General features: G+C 37.0%; 1 protein-coding gene across 1 annotated transcript in view; it reads left to right on the top strand.

Annotated features, from left to right (window-relative positions):
• The window catches only part of LOC306856303 (A disintegrin and metalloproteinase with thrombospondin motifs 2-like), a 99,090-nt gene that overhangs the window by 54,824 nt on the left and 28,718 nt on the right, over positions 1-15,548 (top strand). The window contains exons 10-16 of the mRNA XM_079395483.1: positions 553-666; positions 762-907; positions 996-1,171; positions 12,714-12,847; positions 13,949-14,072; positions 14,236-14,316; positions 14,645-14,808. Coding sequence (XP_079251609.1) covers positions 553-666; positions 762-907; positions 996-1,171; positions 12,714-12,847; positions 13,949-14,072; positions 14,236-14,316; positions 14,645-14,808 — 939 coding nt within the window. The remainder of the gene's footprint in view (positions 1-552; positions 667-761; positions 908-995; positions 1,172-12,713; positions 12,848-13,948; positions 14,073-14,235; positions 14,317-14,644; positions 14,809-15,548) is intronic.

A 15,548-nucleotide genomic window follows, 5' to 3' on the forward strand; every position in this document is an offset into this window, starting at 1 on the left:
GAGAGACTTTGTCACAACAGCTAACCTGACATGCCATCTCACTCCACATTCAGCCACATAAACTAGTTAGGTTTATAGTTAGTAAATCTGGCAATGCAGTATACTGAGTGCAGGTTAAGATAATGAAATAATACTGCAATTGTGGAATGTTTATTTTTGTTTGAACCTCAAAGTTTTAGAATTTTTTTAAACATTTCAAATAGAGGAAAGCCATGTCATATAATTAAGGTTTTAAGAAAATCTCAATTAAATTAAGACTATTTAAGATTCTGCAGTATTTCTAGGTGACTAATCAAATGTACTCAAATTATTATATTGAGCATGTAACTATTTGTACAGACAATAATATGTTCTTGCTTCCTTTTTAATAATCATGAGTATCAGTCTGATTTAGTATCAGTCATGAGTATCAGTCAAACAAGAAAAGCTAAATAAAACACTTTAAAAAACAAAATTTCTGCCACTTTTCCATTTCCCTGCCAATACGGCCATGTTATATGGGCTGGTCACATGGTCTGTGTGTATGAATGCGAGCATGACTGTTTCTTTTAGTACAGCACCTACGATCCTTGCAAGCAGCTGTGGTGCAGCCACCCCGAGAACCCTTTCTTTTGCAAGACCAAGAAGGGCCCTCCTATTGATGGGACCAAGTGTGCAACAGGAAAGGTTAGACCTTATACTCAGAACCTCAGTATAAACCCAGAACCAGATACCAGATACCGTTTTCACATTCTTTTCTCCCTCTCGCTTTATTTCTCCAGCACTGTTTTAAGGGTCACTGTATCAAGCTGACACCAGACATTCTTAGGCAGGATGGCCACTGGGGTCAGTGGACCAAGTTTGGCTCCTGTTCTCGTACCTGTGGTGGTGGAGTACGGTTCCGAACTCGAGAGTGTAACAACCCAATGTGAGTGTCTTCAAATTGGTGAAAGTGGTATTCTCATCTTCTCATATTTCACCTCTGTTGATTTGAACAAATCTGTTCTATGTTGTAGTCCGGCCAACGGGGGGCGCACTTGTTATGGAAACAACTATGAGTTCCAGCTCTGTAACATGGAGGAGTGTGCAAAGGCCCTGGCTGACTTTAGAGAAGAGCAGTGCAAGATGTGGAACCCCCACTTTGAGCATGAGAGCACCAAACACCATTGGCTGCCCTACGAGCACCCTGAATGTGAGTGATTTTTTTTAGGGTTGATCATTTCCTCATCATTTTCCATTTTTTGTTCAGTCTCATTTTATGCTGGTGAAAAAGACATTGGCACAGTAACATGGTATTATTCTTGTCATTTTAATGCTTCTTGATGTTTTCCATGTGTCTTGGACCCTGTTCATCTTTCTTTCAAAGAAATGTGCTTTTTAAATATTATTCATTATGCTACTTTTTCTATAAATGTTTCCATAACATAAGAGCTAAGAAATATGCATTTGCCACATAGAATCACTTTTTTTTTTCATTTTATAGCTTTACGCTTCTGCATTTTGTGATATTGGTAATACCTACAATAAGATTTAATTTGTTAACATTAGTTAACTACATTAGTTAGCATGAACTAACAATGAACAATACTTCTATAGCATTTCATAATCTTACTTAATATCAATCTCAACATTTACCAGTACATATTTTAGATCAAAAGTTGTGTTAACATTAGTTAATGAACTGTTAACTAGCACAAAAAAAATTTCAACAACAATTTAATAGCGGCTTTTTATCCAACAACTCTGACTTTTTTCTCATAACTGCAAGTTCATATCTCACAATTCCGACTTTTCTTCTCAGAATTGAGAGATTTTTTTTTTTTTATCCCACTGCGGAAAAAAGTCTCATAGTTTTACAGTCAGGTCCATAAATATTGGGACATCGACACAATTCTAACATGTTTGGCTCTATACACCACCACAATGGATTTCAAATGAAACGAACAAGATGTGCTTTAACTGCAGACTGTCAGCTTTAATTTGAGGGTATTTACATCCAAATCAGGTGAACGGTGTAGGAATTACATCAGTTTGCATATGTGCCTCCCACTTGTTAAGTGACCAAAAGTAATGGGACAATTGGCTTCTCAGCTGTTCCATGGCCAGGTGTGTGTTATTCCCTCATTATCCCAATTACAATGAGCAGATAAAAGGTCCAGAGTTCATTTCAAGTGTGCTATTTGCATTTGGAATCTGTTGCTGTCATCTGTCAAGATGAGATCCAAAGAGCTGTCACTATCAGTGAAGCAAGTAATCATTAGGCTGAAAAAACAAAACAAACCCATCAGAGATATAGCAAAAACATTAGGTGTGGCCAAAACAACTGTTTGGAACATTCTTAAAAAGAAGGAACGCACCGGTGAGCTCAGCAACACCAAAAGACCCGGAAGACCACGGAAAACAACTGTGGTGGATGACCGAAGAATTCTTTCCCTGGTGAAGAAAACACCCTTCACAACAGTTGGCCAGATCAAGAGCACTCTCCAGGAGGTAGGTGTATGTGTGTCAAAGTCAACAATCAAGAGAAGACTTCACCAGAGTGAATACAGAGGGTTCACCACAAGATGTAAACCATTGGTTAGCCTCAAAAACAGGAAGGCCAGATTAGAGTTTGCCAAACGACATCTAAAAAAGCCTTCACAGTTCTGGAACAACATCCTATGGACAGATGAGATCAAGATCAACTTGTACCAGAGTGATGTGAAGAGAAGAGTATGGAGAAGGAAAGGAACTGCTCATGATCCTAAGCATACCACCTCATCAGTGAAGCATGGTGGTGGTAGTGTCATGGCGTGGGCATGTATGGCTGCCAGTGGAACTGGTTCTCTTGTATTTATTGATGATGTGACTGCTGACAAAATCAGCAGGATTAATTCTGAAGTGTTTCGGGCAATATTATCTGCTCATATTCAGCCAAATGCTTCAGAACTCACTGGACGGCGCTTCACAGTGCAGATGGACAATGACCCAAAGCATACTGCAAAAGCAACCAAAGAGTTTTTGAAGGGAAAGAAGTGGACTGTTATGCAATGGCCAAGTCAATCACCTGACCTGAATCCGATTGAGCATGCATTTCACTTGCTGAAGACAAAACTGAAGGGAAAATGCCCCAAGAACAAGTAGGAACTGAAGACGGTTGCAGTAGAGGCCTGGCAGAGCATCACCAGGGATGAAACCCATCGTCTGGTGATGTCTATGCGTTCCAGACTTCAGGCTGTAATTGACTGCAAAGGATTTGCAACCAAGTATTAAAAAGTGAAAGTTGGATTTATGATTATTATTCTGTCCCATTACTTTTGGTCCCTTAACAAGTGGGAGGCACATATGCAAACTGTTGTAATTCCTACACCGTTCACCTGATTTGGATGTAAATACCCTCAAATTAAAGCTGACAGTCTGCAGTTAAAGCACATATTGTTCATTTAATTTTAAATCCATTGTGATTGTGTATAGAGCCAAAAATTTTAGAATTGTGTCGATGTCCCAATATTTATGGACCTGACTGTATGTCGTGCCACCAAAACCTTAATGCAGAACAACAAAGAAAATGGAACATAAATTCATGGAAAGGATGAAAGCAAAACTGTCTGGAAAACGTGTCTGTATCTCTCCTTCAGGATTATGGTATAATTTTTTATGTCTTTATTTGGTAACTTCAACATTAAGACTTTAGAAAGAGTAATTAGGGTTGTTACTTAACTGAAGTGTTGCTCTTAGCTGCTTGGAGACATTCGCCAAAAGTTTAGCCCAGCCATTGAGAAGGGCTTCAGCCAAGAGCTGGACAGCAGCTTGGAAGAAAGGCACATGGAAATGTGATTAAACAGCAATGGCATCTCCAGTTATCCACTGGGATCCGAATTACTGCTACAGTAAAGGGAATGCAGGTATCCAGCTAATAACCACTCCAGCCTCCCGCTCTACTGCTGAGAGGAGTAAACAATATTGTTTTCACTGCACATACAGTAAGAACAATGTTGCAGTGGAGGCCCTGGTTTTTGATTTTATGATTATTTATGTAGGTCCTTCTTTTAAAACTCTAAAATCATTATCATTACAACACAAATCTGATATCAGTGGCATTCTTACTAAATCTAACCATATGAATTGTCTAGATGTAGCAATGTAATTGATTAGTACTTACAGGTGTATATATTTAAAGTGTGGTTGTAGCACACATACATTTTTATATATTCTATTAGCCTGATCTCTTACTTTTCACAAGTATTAATTCTTATACAAGTTTGTATGTTTGGATGTACACTCCTATTCAAAATTTTGGGGTTGGCAAGAGTTTATTATAACATAAAGTAATTTGTTCACAAAGGCTGCATTTCCTTGATAAAAAATGCAGTAAAAACAGTAATATTGTCAAATGTTATAGTACAATTAAAATTTGAATATATTTTAAAATGTCATTTTAAAATTCATGTGATGGTTAAGCTGAATTTTCAGCAATAATTACATTTTTAGGATTCTTTGTTGTATGGAAAGTTGAAAAGAGCATCATTTAGTTGATCAAATCTTTTTGTAGTAATGTAAACATCTTTACTGTCACTTTTGAACAATTTAATGCATCCTTGCCTAAATAAAAGTAATTTATTTTTTAATCTTGCTGAGGCCAAATTTTTTTTTTTTTTTTTTTTTTGTTAACAACTGTTTATTAAGTTTTATTTAGTGGAACAGTAGTGCAAAACAAAAAGCAGCTGTACAAATTTAAAACCCATCCCACCCATTGACTCAAAAAATAAATAAATAATAATAATAAACACATTAATTAATATTAATAGATAGACAAATAACAATAAAATAATTTTTACAAATATTTTAGAAAAGAAGACACAGCATTAAAAGCTGAATGCCATGAATTTACAGTTTTCATGTATACGAGGAGTAGAGAGTTCCATCGAGATAATTGTAGTCAAGTAAACCCAATTTCCAATGAATCATTTGGTGATTAGGGTTTTTAGAAGACAATTTAAACATACCCCATACCTGATCGTAAAATAAAACATGTACATCCTCATTAAGATCCTTAGCCCAAACAGTAGTAATAGAGAAAGGTTTGTATGAATGCTCAAGAAGAAAGAGATAGATGACTGAAGCAGAGGAGGGAGATTCCTCAGAAGGAAGGATTAGTTTGTGCAAAGGGTGAACAGGCAGTTGAGAGTTCCAATGCACCCCATATGCCCGTAGGACCGATCTAATACGCAAATACATAAATAAGGAGTTGCCAGGCAGATTAAATTGAGTTTTAAGATTCTGGAAGGATTTTAAACCACTATCATCATATATATCTCCCAGAGTGTTTACTTTATTATGAGTCCATTTGCGGACAATGAAATGGAGTACTGCCTGACAAAAGGTTATTATTGTGGAAAATGCCATTTTGTAGCTAGTTGTGAACGTCTTTCAACATCCCTCCATGTGGAGAGGAGATGGGTTACAATTGGACCAAACCGAGATTTACACTGCCTTAGCGGAGCTCCCGAAAAAACAAGATGCTTCAATTTATATGGTTAAATGAATATGGAGAGAGAATTGTGTCTTTATTACATGCGCGAAAATAAATGATCCGAGAGAAAAAAAAAAGTTTGAGAGAAAAAGTTATCACACTGATAACAAAAAAGCATTTCATGAGAGAAAAAAAAATATTTGAGAGAAAAGGTTTTCATACCAATAGCAAAAAATAATAATATTTGAGACTAAAAAAAGTTTTGAGAGAAAGTATTTTCTCATAGAACATAAAAAAATATACATTTGAATTTTTTTCATTATTTCTGAGAAATAAAATCTCTCTCAAAATACTTTGAAAAAAATACTCTCAAATATATATTTTTTGCTATCAGTGTGAAATCATTTTCTCTAAAAAAAAAAAAAAAAGTGTTTTTCTCAAAACGCTTTTCTTTGCTCTAGATGCAATTTCTTGCTCTCGTGTCAGATTTTGCTTTCACTGTGAGAATTGTGTCATGGGCGGGGCCACGTTCCTATTGGCCAGTCGGGTGAGCATCGTCTTGTCTTGGGAGTCGAACTGAATCATTACACCATTGCTCGGTTCACCTGCATGATACCGCCTCTGCCTTATGGCTAGTTTAGTTGAGCACGGACACTCCAATGTTTGGGTAAGATGATGACACACAGCTGGCTTAGCAAGTTCAGCATCACTGAAGATTAAACATTAAAAAACAGCACGCATATTCAGGAATGAATGTGTATTATATTATTTGCTTGCTAATCGCTAGTAAAGCTAACCAGCCATCATGCTAGGTAAACTTGCAAACTCACCTGGTTTATATACTATTTTTAAATCAAATGCCAAATGAATGTTTTGATTTAGATAGTTTCACTGTAAGTTAAGTTTTCACTAGCTTCGTAACGTTAGTTCACTGACAACCGGGGCAATTTCCCCTTCATTATCACAGACGTATCGCCTGCGATAATTAATGCGATATGGCTCAGCTTGTCAGTGAACTTATGGTAGTAAATGCCGCTCCATCTGAAAGCAGGTGATGGCAATTTACTACTAATCAAGGAACCGGCTTTACTGACGAGATGAAAATAACAATGTCATCCGATATATCGCCCAGCCCTAGTTCATCATATACAACCTCCTGTACAGTTTTACTCCATGGACTCAGAATAAACTATTTTGTTTTAAGGTCAATATGATAAATTTTCTGTTTGAACCTATAACTGAACTATAACCTAAAATGATTATTATTAATGTGTTTAGCATCTGTATCTCTCACTATAGGTAGGCTATAGAGCAATATAACTCTAAAATCTGTGCCTTAGACTATGCAATTTAAATGGAGGAAATACAGATAAGTTGACATGAAGGCTATGCATATGTGAAATATATGCTATAAATATAGCAGCATAAATTTAATTACCATGACAGTACAGGCACAAACATATTCGTGGGTTGCTAATGTAAGAGTTAGTCCTAGACCTGCAATTTACCTTGTCAGCTCTAGACCTCGGCTAGATGGTTAAAAATATTTAGAATAAGCCCTGTGTAGCTGAGTTTGCAAGCTACATGTGCAGTGTAGCTAAACGTGTAGTGCAACAACCATACAAAGACTAACTTATTTTAAACAAAACTAGGTGAGATACTTTCAAACGGTATATCAATCACTGTCTAAAGTTAGATAGCTATAGGGTTGCCACCTTCCATGCATACTAACGTTAGTTGATAGTTGTACAGGAGGTTGTATATGATGAACAAACAGTTACTCTTCAGGTGCTTTGAGGCTAGCAAGTGCAAAGGTAGAAACTAGCTCACTACTCACTAAATAAGGCGTGAAACTATCTAAATCAAAACATTCATTTGGCATTTGATTTAAAAATAGTATATAAACCAGGTGAGTTTGCAAGTTTACCTAGCATGATGGCTGGTTAGTTTTACTAGCGATTAGCAAGCAAATAATATAATACACATTCATTCCTGAATATGAGTGCTGTTTTTTAATGTTTAATCTTCAGTGATGCTGAACTTGCTAAGCCAGCTGTGTGTCATCATCTTACCCAAACATTGGAGTGTCCGTGCTCAACTAAACTAGCCATAAGGCAGAGGCGGTATCATGCAGGTGAACCGAGCAATGGTGTAATGATTCAGTTCGACTCCCAAGACAAGACGATGCTCACCCGACTGGCCAATAGGAACGTGGCCCCGCCCATGACACAATTCTCACAGTGAAAGCAAAATCTGACACGAGAGCAAGAAATTGCATCTAGAGCAAAGAAAAGCGTTTTGAGAAAAACACTTTTTTTTTTTTAGAGAAAATGATTTCACACTGATAGCAAAAAATATATATTTGAGAGTTTTTTTCAAAGTATTTTGAGAGAGATTTTATTTCTCAGAAATAATGAAAAAAATTCAAATGTATATTTTTTTATGTTCTATGAGAAAATACTTTCTCTCAAAACTTTTTTTAGTCTCAAATATTATTATTTTTTGCTATTGGTATGAAAACCTTTTCTCTCAAATATTTTTTTTTTCTCTCATGAAATGCTTTTTTGCTATCAGTGTGATAACTTTTTCTCTCAAATTTTTTTTTTTTTCTCGAATCATTTATTTTTGCGCATGTAATAAAGACACAATTCTCTCTCCATAAAACGATAGATTCCTCAATTGCTCTTCAAGACACAGAAGTGTCATGATCAAACCAAATTGCTAAAGGGCGGAGGGAAAAGGCTTGAGCATACAGTCTAAAATTAGGCAAAGAAAGACCTCCACGTCGATGTAAGGCAGTCCGTTTAATACGAGAACATTTCCCATCCCATATATACCGTGAAACACATGCATCTAGTTTATTCCAGTAGCCAACCGGTGGAGCGAGAGGAATCATAGAAGAAAATAAATTAATACATGGGAGAACATTCATTTTAATCACCGATATATGGGCCTGAAAAGAAGTAGGAATACGAGACCAATTTTCCAAATCTGAGGATACTTTGGCTAGAATACCATTATAGTTTTTTGAGACGATTTCCTGCAGGGAAGGAAAAACATCTATCCCCAAGTACTTAAAGTTTTGAACCAACGGAATAGATATAGAAAGGGACAAGGAATCAATTTTAGAATTGAGGGGAAGTAAACATGACTTACTCCAATTAATTTTAAATCCTGAGAGAGATCCAAAATGGTCAAATAAATTCAACACATGAGGAATAGAATGTAACGGCTTCTCAAAAAACAATAAGATATCATCAGCAAACAGAAATATGATGATGAGTATTCCGTATATTTATGGGAGAAATAGTTTCAGATTGTCAGACCGCTTGAGCTAATGGTTCCAAGGATAGGGCAAATAACTAAGGAGAAAGTGGGCAACCCTGACGAGTACCTCAATGTATAAAGAATGGGTTAGAGCGAACAGCACCTGTGAGAACAGTGGCTGCTGGATTGGCATACAGAACTTTTATCATATTTATGAAACTCGATCCCAGACCCAGATGCTGTAGAATCACTCATAAATAGTTCCATTCTAGCTGGTCAAAAGCTTTCATCGCATCTAGAGATAATACTGCGCAAGGGGAGGATAAACTATTATTTGAATTAATAATATGATATAACCTGCTTAAATTATCCGAAGCTGAGCGAGATTTAATGAATTCTGTTTGGTCATGATGAACTAGCCTATTCATAAATGTCTATAGATGACGAGATAGTACTTTAGCATACAATTTAACATCAGTCCCTATCAAAGAAAGTGGCCGGTAACTAGAACAGGAAGTCAGATCTTTATATTTTTTTAACAAGAGAGATATAACAGCTATATTAATAGATGGGTGAAATGAGCCTTGAGTAACTGAAAAAATTATCATATCTAACATGAGGGGGCCTAAATCTGACCAAAAAGTAGTATACAATTCGATAGGAATGCCATCTATTCCTGGGGATTTCCCCTTGTTCATAGATCTAATTGCTAACTCCAGCTCCTGAAGAGAGATCGGTTCATCCAGTTATTCCGAATCTGAATCTGACAGCCTAGGTAAATCAAGGTTGGACAGAAAGATGCAAGAGTCAGGGTCACCATCAGCAGAAGACGTATAGAGGTTAGAGTAAAAAGAGTGAAAGGAAATATTGTCTTTTGGGTCTGTCATAATGAGCCCAGATTGGGATTTCACAGCTGAAATATTAGCAAACTTTTCATTGTTGCGTAATCTTAGGGCTAAAAGGTGGCTTGGTCTACTCCCTTAAAAAAAATAACTCTGCCTGGATCTTTGTTTTCACCGGGGCATGACGTCTGGCGGCCCGCAGAATGAGCTCTCTGTCCGTGTACCGCAGCAGTTTAAAGATGAAAACCCGTGGTTTAGCGTGAACTGAGGAGAGCCTTGTGTACACACGATGCTCTCGCTCCACTTCAATCTCTTTGCCCTCCAGAGACGGGAGCCACGTCTGTAGCAATCTTTTCAAAAAGCCCATAGGATCATCCTTTTCGGAACCTTCAGGCAATCCGACCAGATGCAGATTGCTGCACCTATTGCGATCCTGTAAATCCACAACCTGTTGCTCGAGTGATCTGCGATGACTTTCTTTTGTTCTCTCGTGTCCCCTATAAGAAAATACAGTTTAGAGCATAGCGACTTTAACAACTGACATGTGTAACGTAATAACAACGTAATATTAATATGTAATTTAAAGAAATAGTTTAATTTAGCTCAAAGGGAATCATTTATGATTTTATAGGGATTTGAACAGAATAACAAACTCTGTACTGGATATTAAAATCCAAAATATAGTGAAAACACTATTTTATAGCACAGTAACAAGATCGGCAGATTAAGACATTAATTTATGAGCACAAAATACAAGATACTTCTCTTTTCAATAGAAATGAGATTTTATTTATATAAACCTAAGACATAAACTAATCTAACACATGAACACAAGCATTCCCACATTCACACGTTGCAGAAAGAGAAAGTGAGGAAAGGATGAGTTTAAGAGAATGGAAATGTGAAATCCCAAGTTTACAGCAATATGTTCAATTGCATAGACCTTAACAACCATCAATCACTTATTTAACCCTCGCTTTGAGTTTCTCAATGAAGCGAGTGCAAGTCGAATTGAAGCGAGTGCAGTCGGAGCTGGACTTTGCAGCAAACTTACATTAGAACACAAAACTCCACGGAAAGAAAATAAACTAAAGTAAAAGAATAAAAATAAAAGGAGGTAATGAGACTAAGTGTTACGTGTGTGCTCCTCTGAAGGCAAGGCAGGACAAGGCAGGCAGGCAAATATATCAAACAATGAAGTTTACTTGTAGAAAACGTAATGAGTAACATACAACAATAGCGGACATGGGAACAAGGGAGAACTCAGGTTATAAAGGTTCAACGTAATCACAGGGTAACAGAAACAGGTGCGGGACTAATTAACTGATAATCATTGGCAAAACTAGGAGGGCTGATAGAGACAAAACTAAACCAAAACAGAACAGACTCGTGACACTAGGTGGCTTTCTTCTCATTATGGTAGCAGCTGGCACGTGGGCCAGAGCACGCTCAAAGAGCAGCACGCGGTGGCAAAAGAGAAAAAGAAGAGAGAGAGTGACTAAGAAAGCATTTTTACGAAGAAGAGTAAGAGGGACTAAGAGGAAGTTTGATGGTGTCCTGAGTTTTTAAACTCAGCTTTCAGACCGTCCCATCTGGACGTCTTGACCAATTAGATACTGTCCTTGCTTGGGGTATTGCTTTGTTTCTCCACCAGGTCAATAAATCAACGTTATCTGTTCAGTCAGAGGTCCGAACTTTACAGGCTCTCGCAAAGTATACTTTTGAACATGATTTCTATAACAAGACTATGATACATTTGACAAAAAATTGATTGGAAGAAACATTTAAAGCATGATTTTTCACACTCATACATACCAAACATGCATCTGGATCCTTCAGCTATTCAATAGTGATTAAAAAAAACCATACATAATATTTGATTAAAGCATGATAATCTAATGTGTAGTTTACAAACATAATATAGGTTATTTCTATGCAGAGAAATAACTCGTATGTCCTTTTAAGATGATTTTTAGTACATGTGAACAGACTGTCTCTATGAACGAAGGACTTGCAGTCTGGTTCTTTGTCTTCTGTGTGTGGAGACCTGTCTGTAGCTCGTGATTTTCTATCACAGGTTTACATGTGACCATCAGTCTTGATTACTTCCAACAAATTTGACAGTCTTTTCCTGAATTGTAATTATCAATAAGTGTTCTTTTGTCTCAATGTTGCAAGCTGTTTTGGGAAAGAGGCTTGCTGGTTAGGCTTTCTTCAGACTAGCTGGTGCTAGGATCTGGACAGATTTATGACATCCTGTTTCTTGGAGCCTCTCTTTGTGGAATATCAGCTTCTCATGTTTCGATGTTCTGATGGAATCTTAACTTTGTCTGATTCAGTCTCTGATATCTTACACATGTGAGAAGCGAACTCGTTCCGCATTATATCAAAAATATTACTAAACCGTAAAAACAATCTTTACCAATCCATGCATTTTAAATATATGTGTATGATTACATTTACTATTTATTTTTTTCATTAATTTGAACATTCTAAAGTGTCAAGTAAAGTGACGGAATCCTTCAAAACACACCAGAAATCTAAAAACAAATCAAAAATCAAAAGAAGTGATAAGTAAATGTGGTGGCATTGTACATATTTAATAATAAATATCAATTAAAAATCAATATATTATAATTAAATGATTTCAAAAACATGCCGATATGTATGTGTTGTTAGAAAAATGATGAAGAAGATCTTCGAAGATCTTGATGAAGAATAATTTGTTGCAGCATAGCAGTGACAAATTACATGCAGCACTTCAGATTTAGCGGACTCAGAATGAACCTCAAACATCATAAACTCAAACCTTTCATAAGGTTACTGTTTACTACCCTTAATGTAAATGAAGTTGCTCCAGTAACAGCTGTGGTCTGCATGTTAATGAAATTCCAACACCCCATTGTCTAAGATTGTTTTTGGTGTCCCACACCCATTCACATTCTACAATCGGTCACCATTTGCTCAGGATGTGATCATCCCAAATGAAACACAACTGTTTACTTTCTTCTTCTCTATAATAATTAATCCATTTGTGGATATGAGCATGATCATATACATCTATTGTGGAGTAGAATCTGGGTCGGGGCAGTCTGTAGTTTCTTACAGTGTGCTCAAACTACAAATATGAACTGCTATGAGTTGAATTTGTCTGTCGTCTGTTTTTTGGACAGCTGAAGAGAGATGTCAACTATACTGCCAGTCAAAAGAAACTGGAGACGTGGTGTCCATGAAGAGAATGGTGCATGACGGCACACATTGTTCCTACAAAGACCCTTACAGCGTGTGTGTGCGTGGGGAGTGTGAGGTAAAGGTTATTCAAACACACCCACATAAACCATCCATCACTGAAGTTCATCCTCCAAAATGCCATAGAATAAATAATATCAGGCCTAATCAGCCTTCTGAGGCCTTTCCACTTCTCACTGCCAGGTAAATTGTTGATTCTCTAGAACAGGATGCTGTCTTCAGTGGTCTGTGTTTAGCTAGTTTTGTTATTGGTGGAATACATGCTTAGATCTCAGTGTTTTGCTAGTGGAATTAAAAGATGAAGTGCATTCCAAGATGTATTGCTTTATAATCTGAGAGGGATATGAATGTCTGGAAAAGGCTGGGTTTGAATGTGCACCAGCACTGGCACTCACTAAGGGAAAGAAGGGATCTGTGTTGTTTCTAAGCAGTTGTGTGCTCAAGAGTGTTTCCTACCTTTTACTAATGTTTATTGATTTTATTGGCAAACAGTGGTTCTGGTTAGAATTAAGATTAAGTTTAGAGTAAATGTACCATCCATGCATAAATTTTCATGCAAACTTGCTGGTCAATAGCACTGTTGTCTTTGCCTTTATAAAGACATTTATTGCCATGGATGATGGATTACACTCAAAAGCAAAAGCTTGCAGTTAAAGATTCAATTGTGGAAATGCTCTGTTTAGTTTTCATCAGTATTCTTGTCTTGTTTTCCCAGTAGAAAATGTAAACATACTTAAAAACAGAAATAAGTATGAATAATAAGTATGTTTTTTAATATGTATTATTTTTTAAACAAATTGATAAAGGACTAAGAAAAAAATACATTTGCTCCGAAGACAAGTCTTAAATATCTTTTTCAATTTTGTAAATATTTTTTTTATAATTGTTATAGTATAACATTTTTATGCATTTTGAGGATCTTTTAATGGAAAAACTATAAAATGCTGCTTTTTCTCTTCTCAACATGATCGTGATCTCAACATGTTACTTACATGATTTTAAACATTTTTAAAAGTACTAATCATTTCTTAATGTCTAAAACCTTTAAATTACTGAGTGCACCTGGAATGCATTCAAAAACAGAGAGGTTCTACAAGAAAAAAAAAAATATATACACTCTATATATTCTTGGTTCTCATAAACCCTGCTCTCTGCACAGAAAGTGGGCTGTGACAATGTTATAGCCTCGGAACTAGAGGATGATAAGTGTGGCGTGTGTGGAGGAGACAACTCTACCTGCAAGATTGTCAAAGGAAATTTCACCCGCAGCACGAGAAAACCAGGTGAGCTTCTTCCCTCGCTGCAGACTCCATGAGCAGGCCTACATACATGATTTGTGTAGTTCACTCAGTGTGTTCAACCAAGATTTATTCTAAAATTTCACCACAATGAGGAAATTCTTCAACTCTCAAATCTTGTGTTTATTTTTGTGAATTTATTTCTTAGGTTTTCTGAAGATTCTGGAGATTCCTAGAGGAGCACGCCACATACAGATCCGTGAATTCAAAGGAACTCCGCATATTCTAGGTAGAAGCTCCTTCTCAGCAAATGCCCGTGTGATTAATTACTCCAACACTGGCCCTCATAATTCAAGTGTCTGGCCTCCCACTGTTTGTTATTGATGGAGAGATTTGGACTCCTCCTAGCACTGAGAATATTAGGAACTCCAGCTCAGTGGCCGTGAAGCACCTTAGCTGCTTAGAAGTAATGCCTTCCAATTCTGTGATTTATAGGTACAAGAGATGCATATAAAATCAGTTTGATGAAGACTGATCCTTGTTTTTGTCTCACTCAAGTGCATAAGTTGGACTGCATGGATTTAAGACTGTCCTAATGTTAAATTGTCCTCTGCTAGCGGTGAAGAACCAGGCCACAGATCATATCTTCCTGAACGACGAGGGTGATTTTCCTGAGTCACGGACAATAATTGAGAAAGGTGTGGCATGGGAGTACACTAACAATGACGACACGGAGACGGTCCAGACCACCGGACCACTCAAATATGGAGTTCTCATTATGGTAAGAATGAGCATTATATCAGCCAAAATTACCAGAAGAAGTGGACAATTAATAAACCAAAAGAGCTTTCAGGGTTAATAAGGGCAGTACATCTAATAATGGATAGGGATAGTTCACCAAGAATTGAAAATTCAGTCATACTCACCCTGGTGTTGTTCCAATGGCATTTCTTTTTCAGATCATGAAAGGATGCCCTTTCATGCCCTGCCCTGCTCATGCAAAAGATGCAGAAGTATCACAGAATGGTTCCATGTAACACGTATCATACATTCGAAGTGTTCTGAGGGTATAGGATAGGGCTAGGTGCAGGGCTTGAAAACGAAAAAAAAAAAGTCAATCGATTCACTCCGAGCAAAATCGATATTTTAACGTTTCCGTTCCTGCTTTCCCCTATATTATTACCGTTCCGAAACCGGTTTGAGTCACAGCCAATACAGCATCATCTTTTCTAGATTTTTAAATTTCTAAATGTAGGCTACTAAACAAAAGAAAAAAACACTACTTTTATAAAATTGCGTTTTGAGGGAAAAAAACGTCTCAGGTTATGTATGTAACCATGGTTCCCTGAAGGGAATGAGACGCTGCATCGAAAACGCTAGGGGAACGTCTTCAGCGTGACCATGCTCTGCACCAGAGTGTAATAGGCGGGTGAAAATAAAAGCATGTGTGGTGGAGCTGGCGTTTGCTTCTAGGAATGAAGCAACCGCTCGCAGGGATGCAGGAATTATGGCCTAGAGACG

This window comes from Barbus barbus, assembly GCF_936440315.1.
Source record: "Barbus barbus genome assembly, chromosome: 36".
NCBI classification, from domain to species: domain Eukaryota; kingdom Metazoa; phylum Chordata; class Actinopteri; order Cypriniformes; family Cyprinidae; genus Barbus; species Barbus barbus.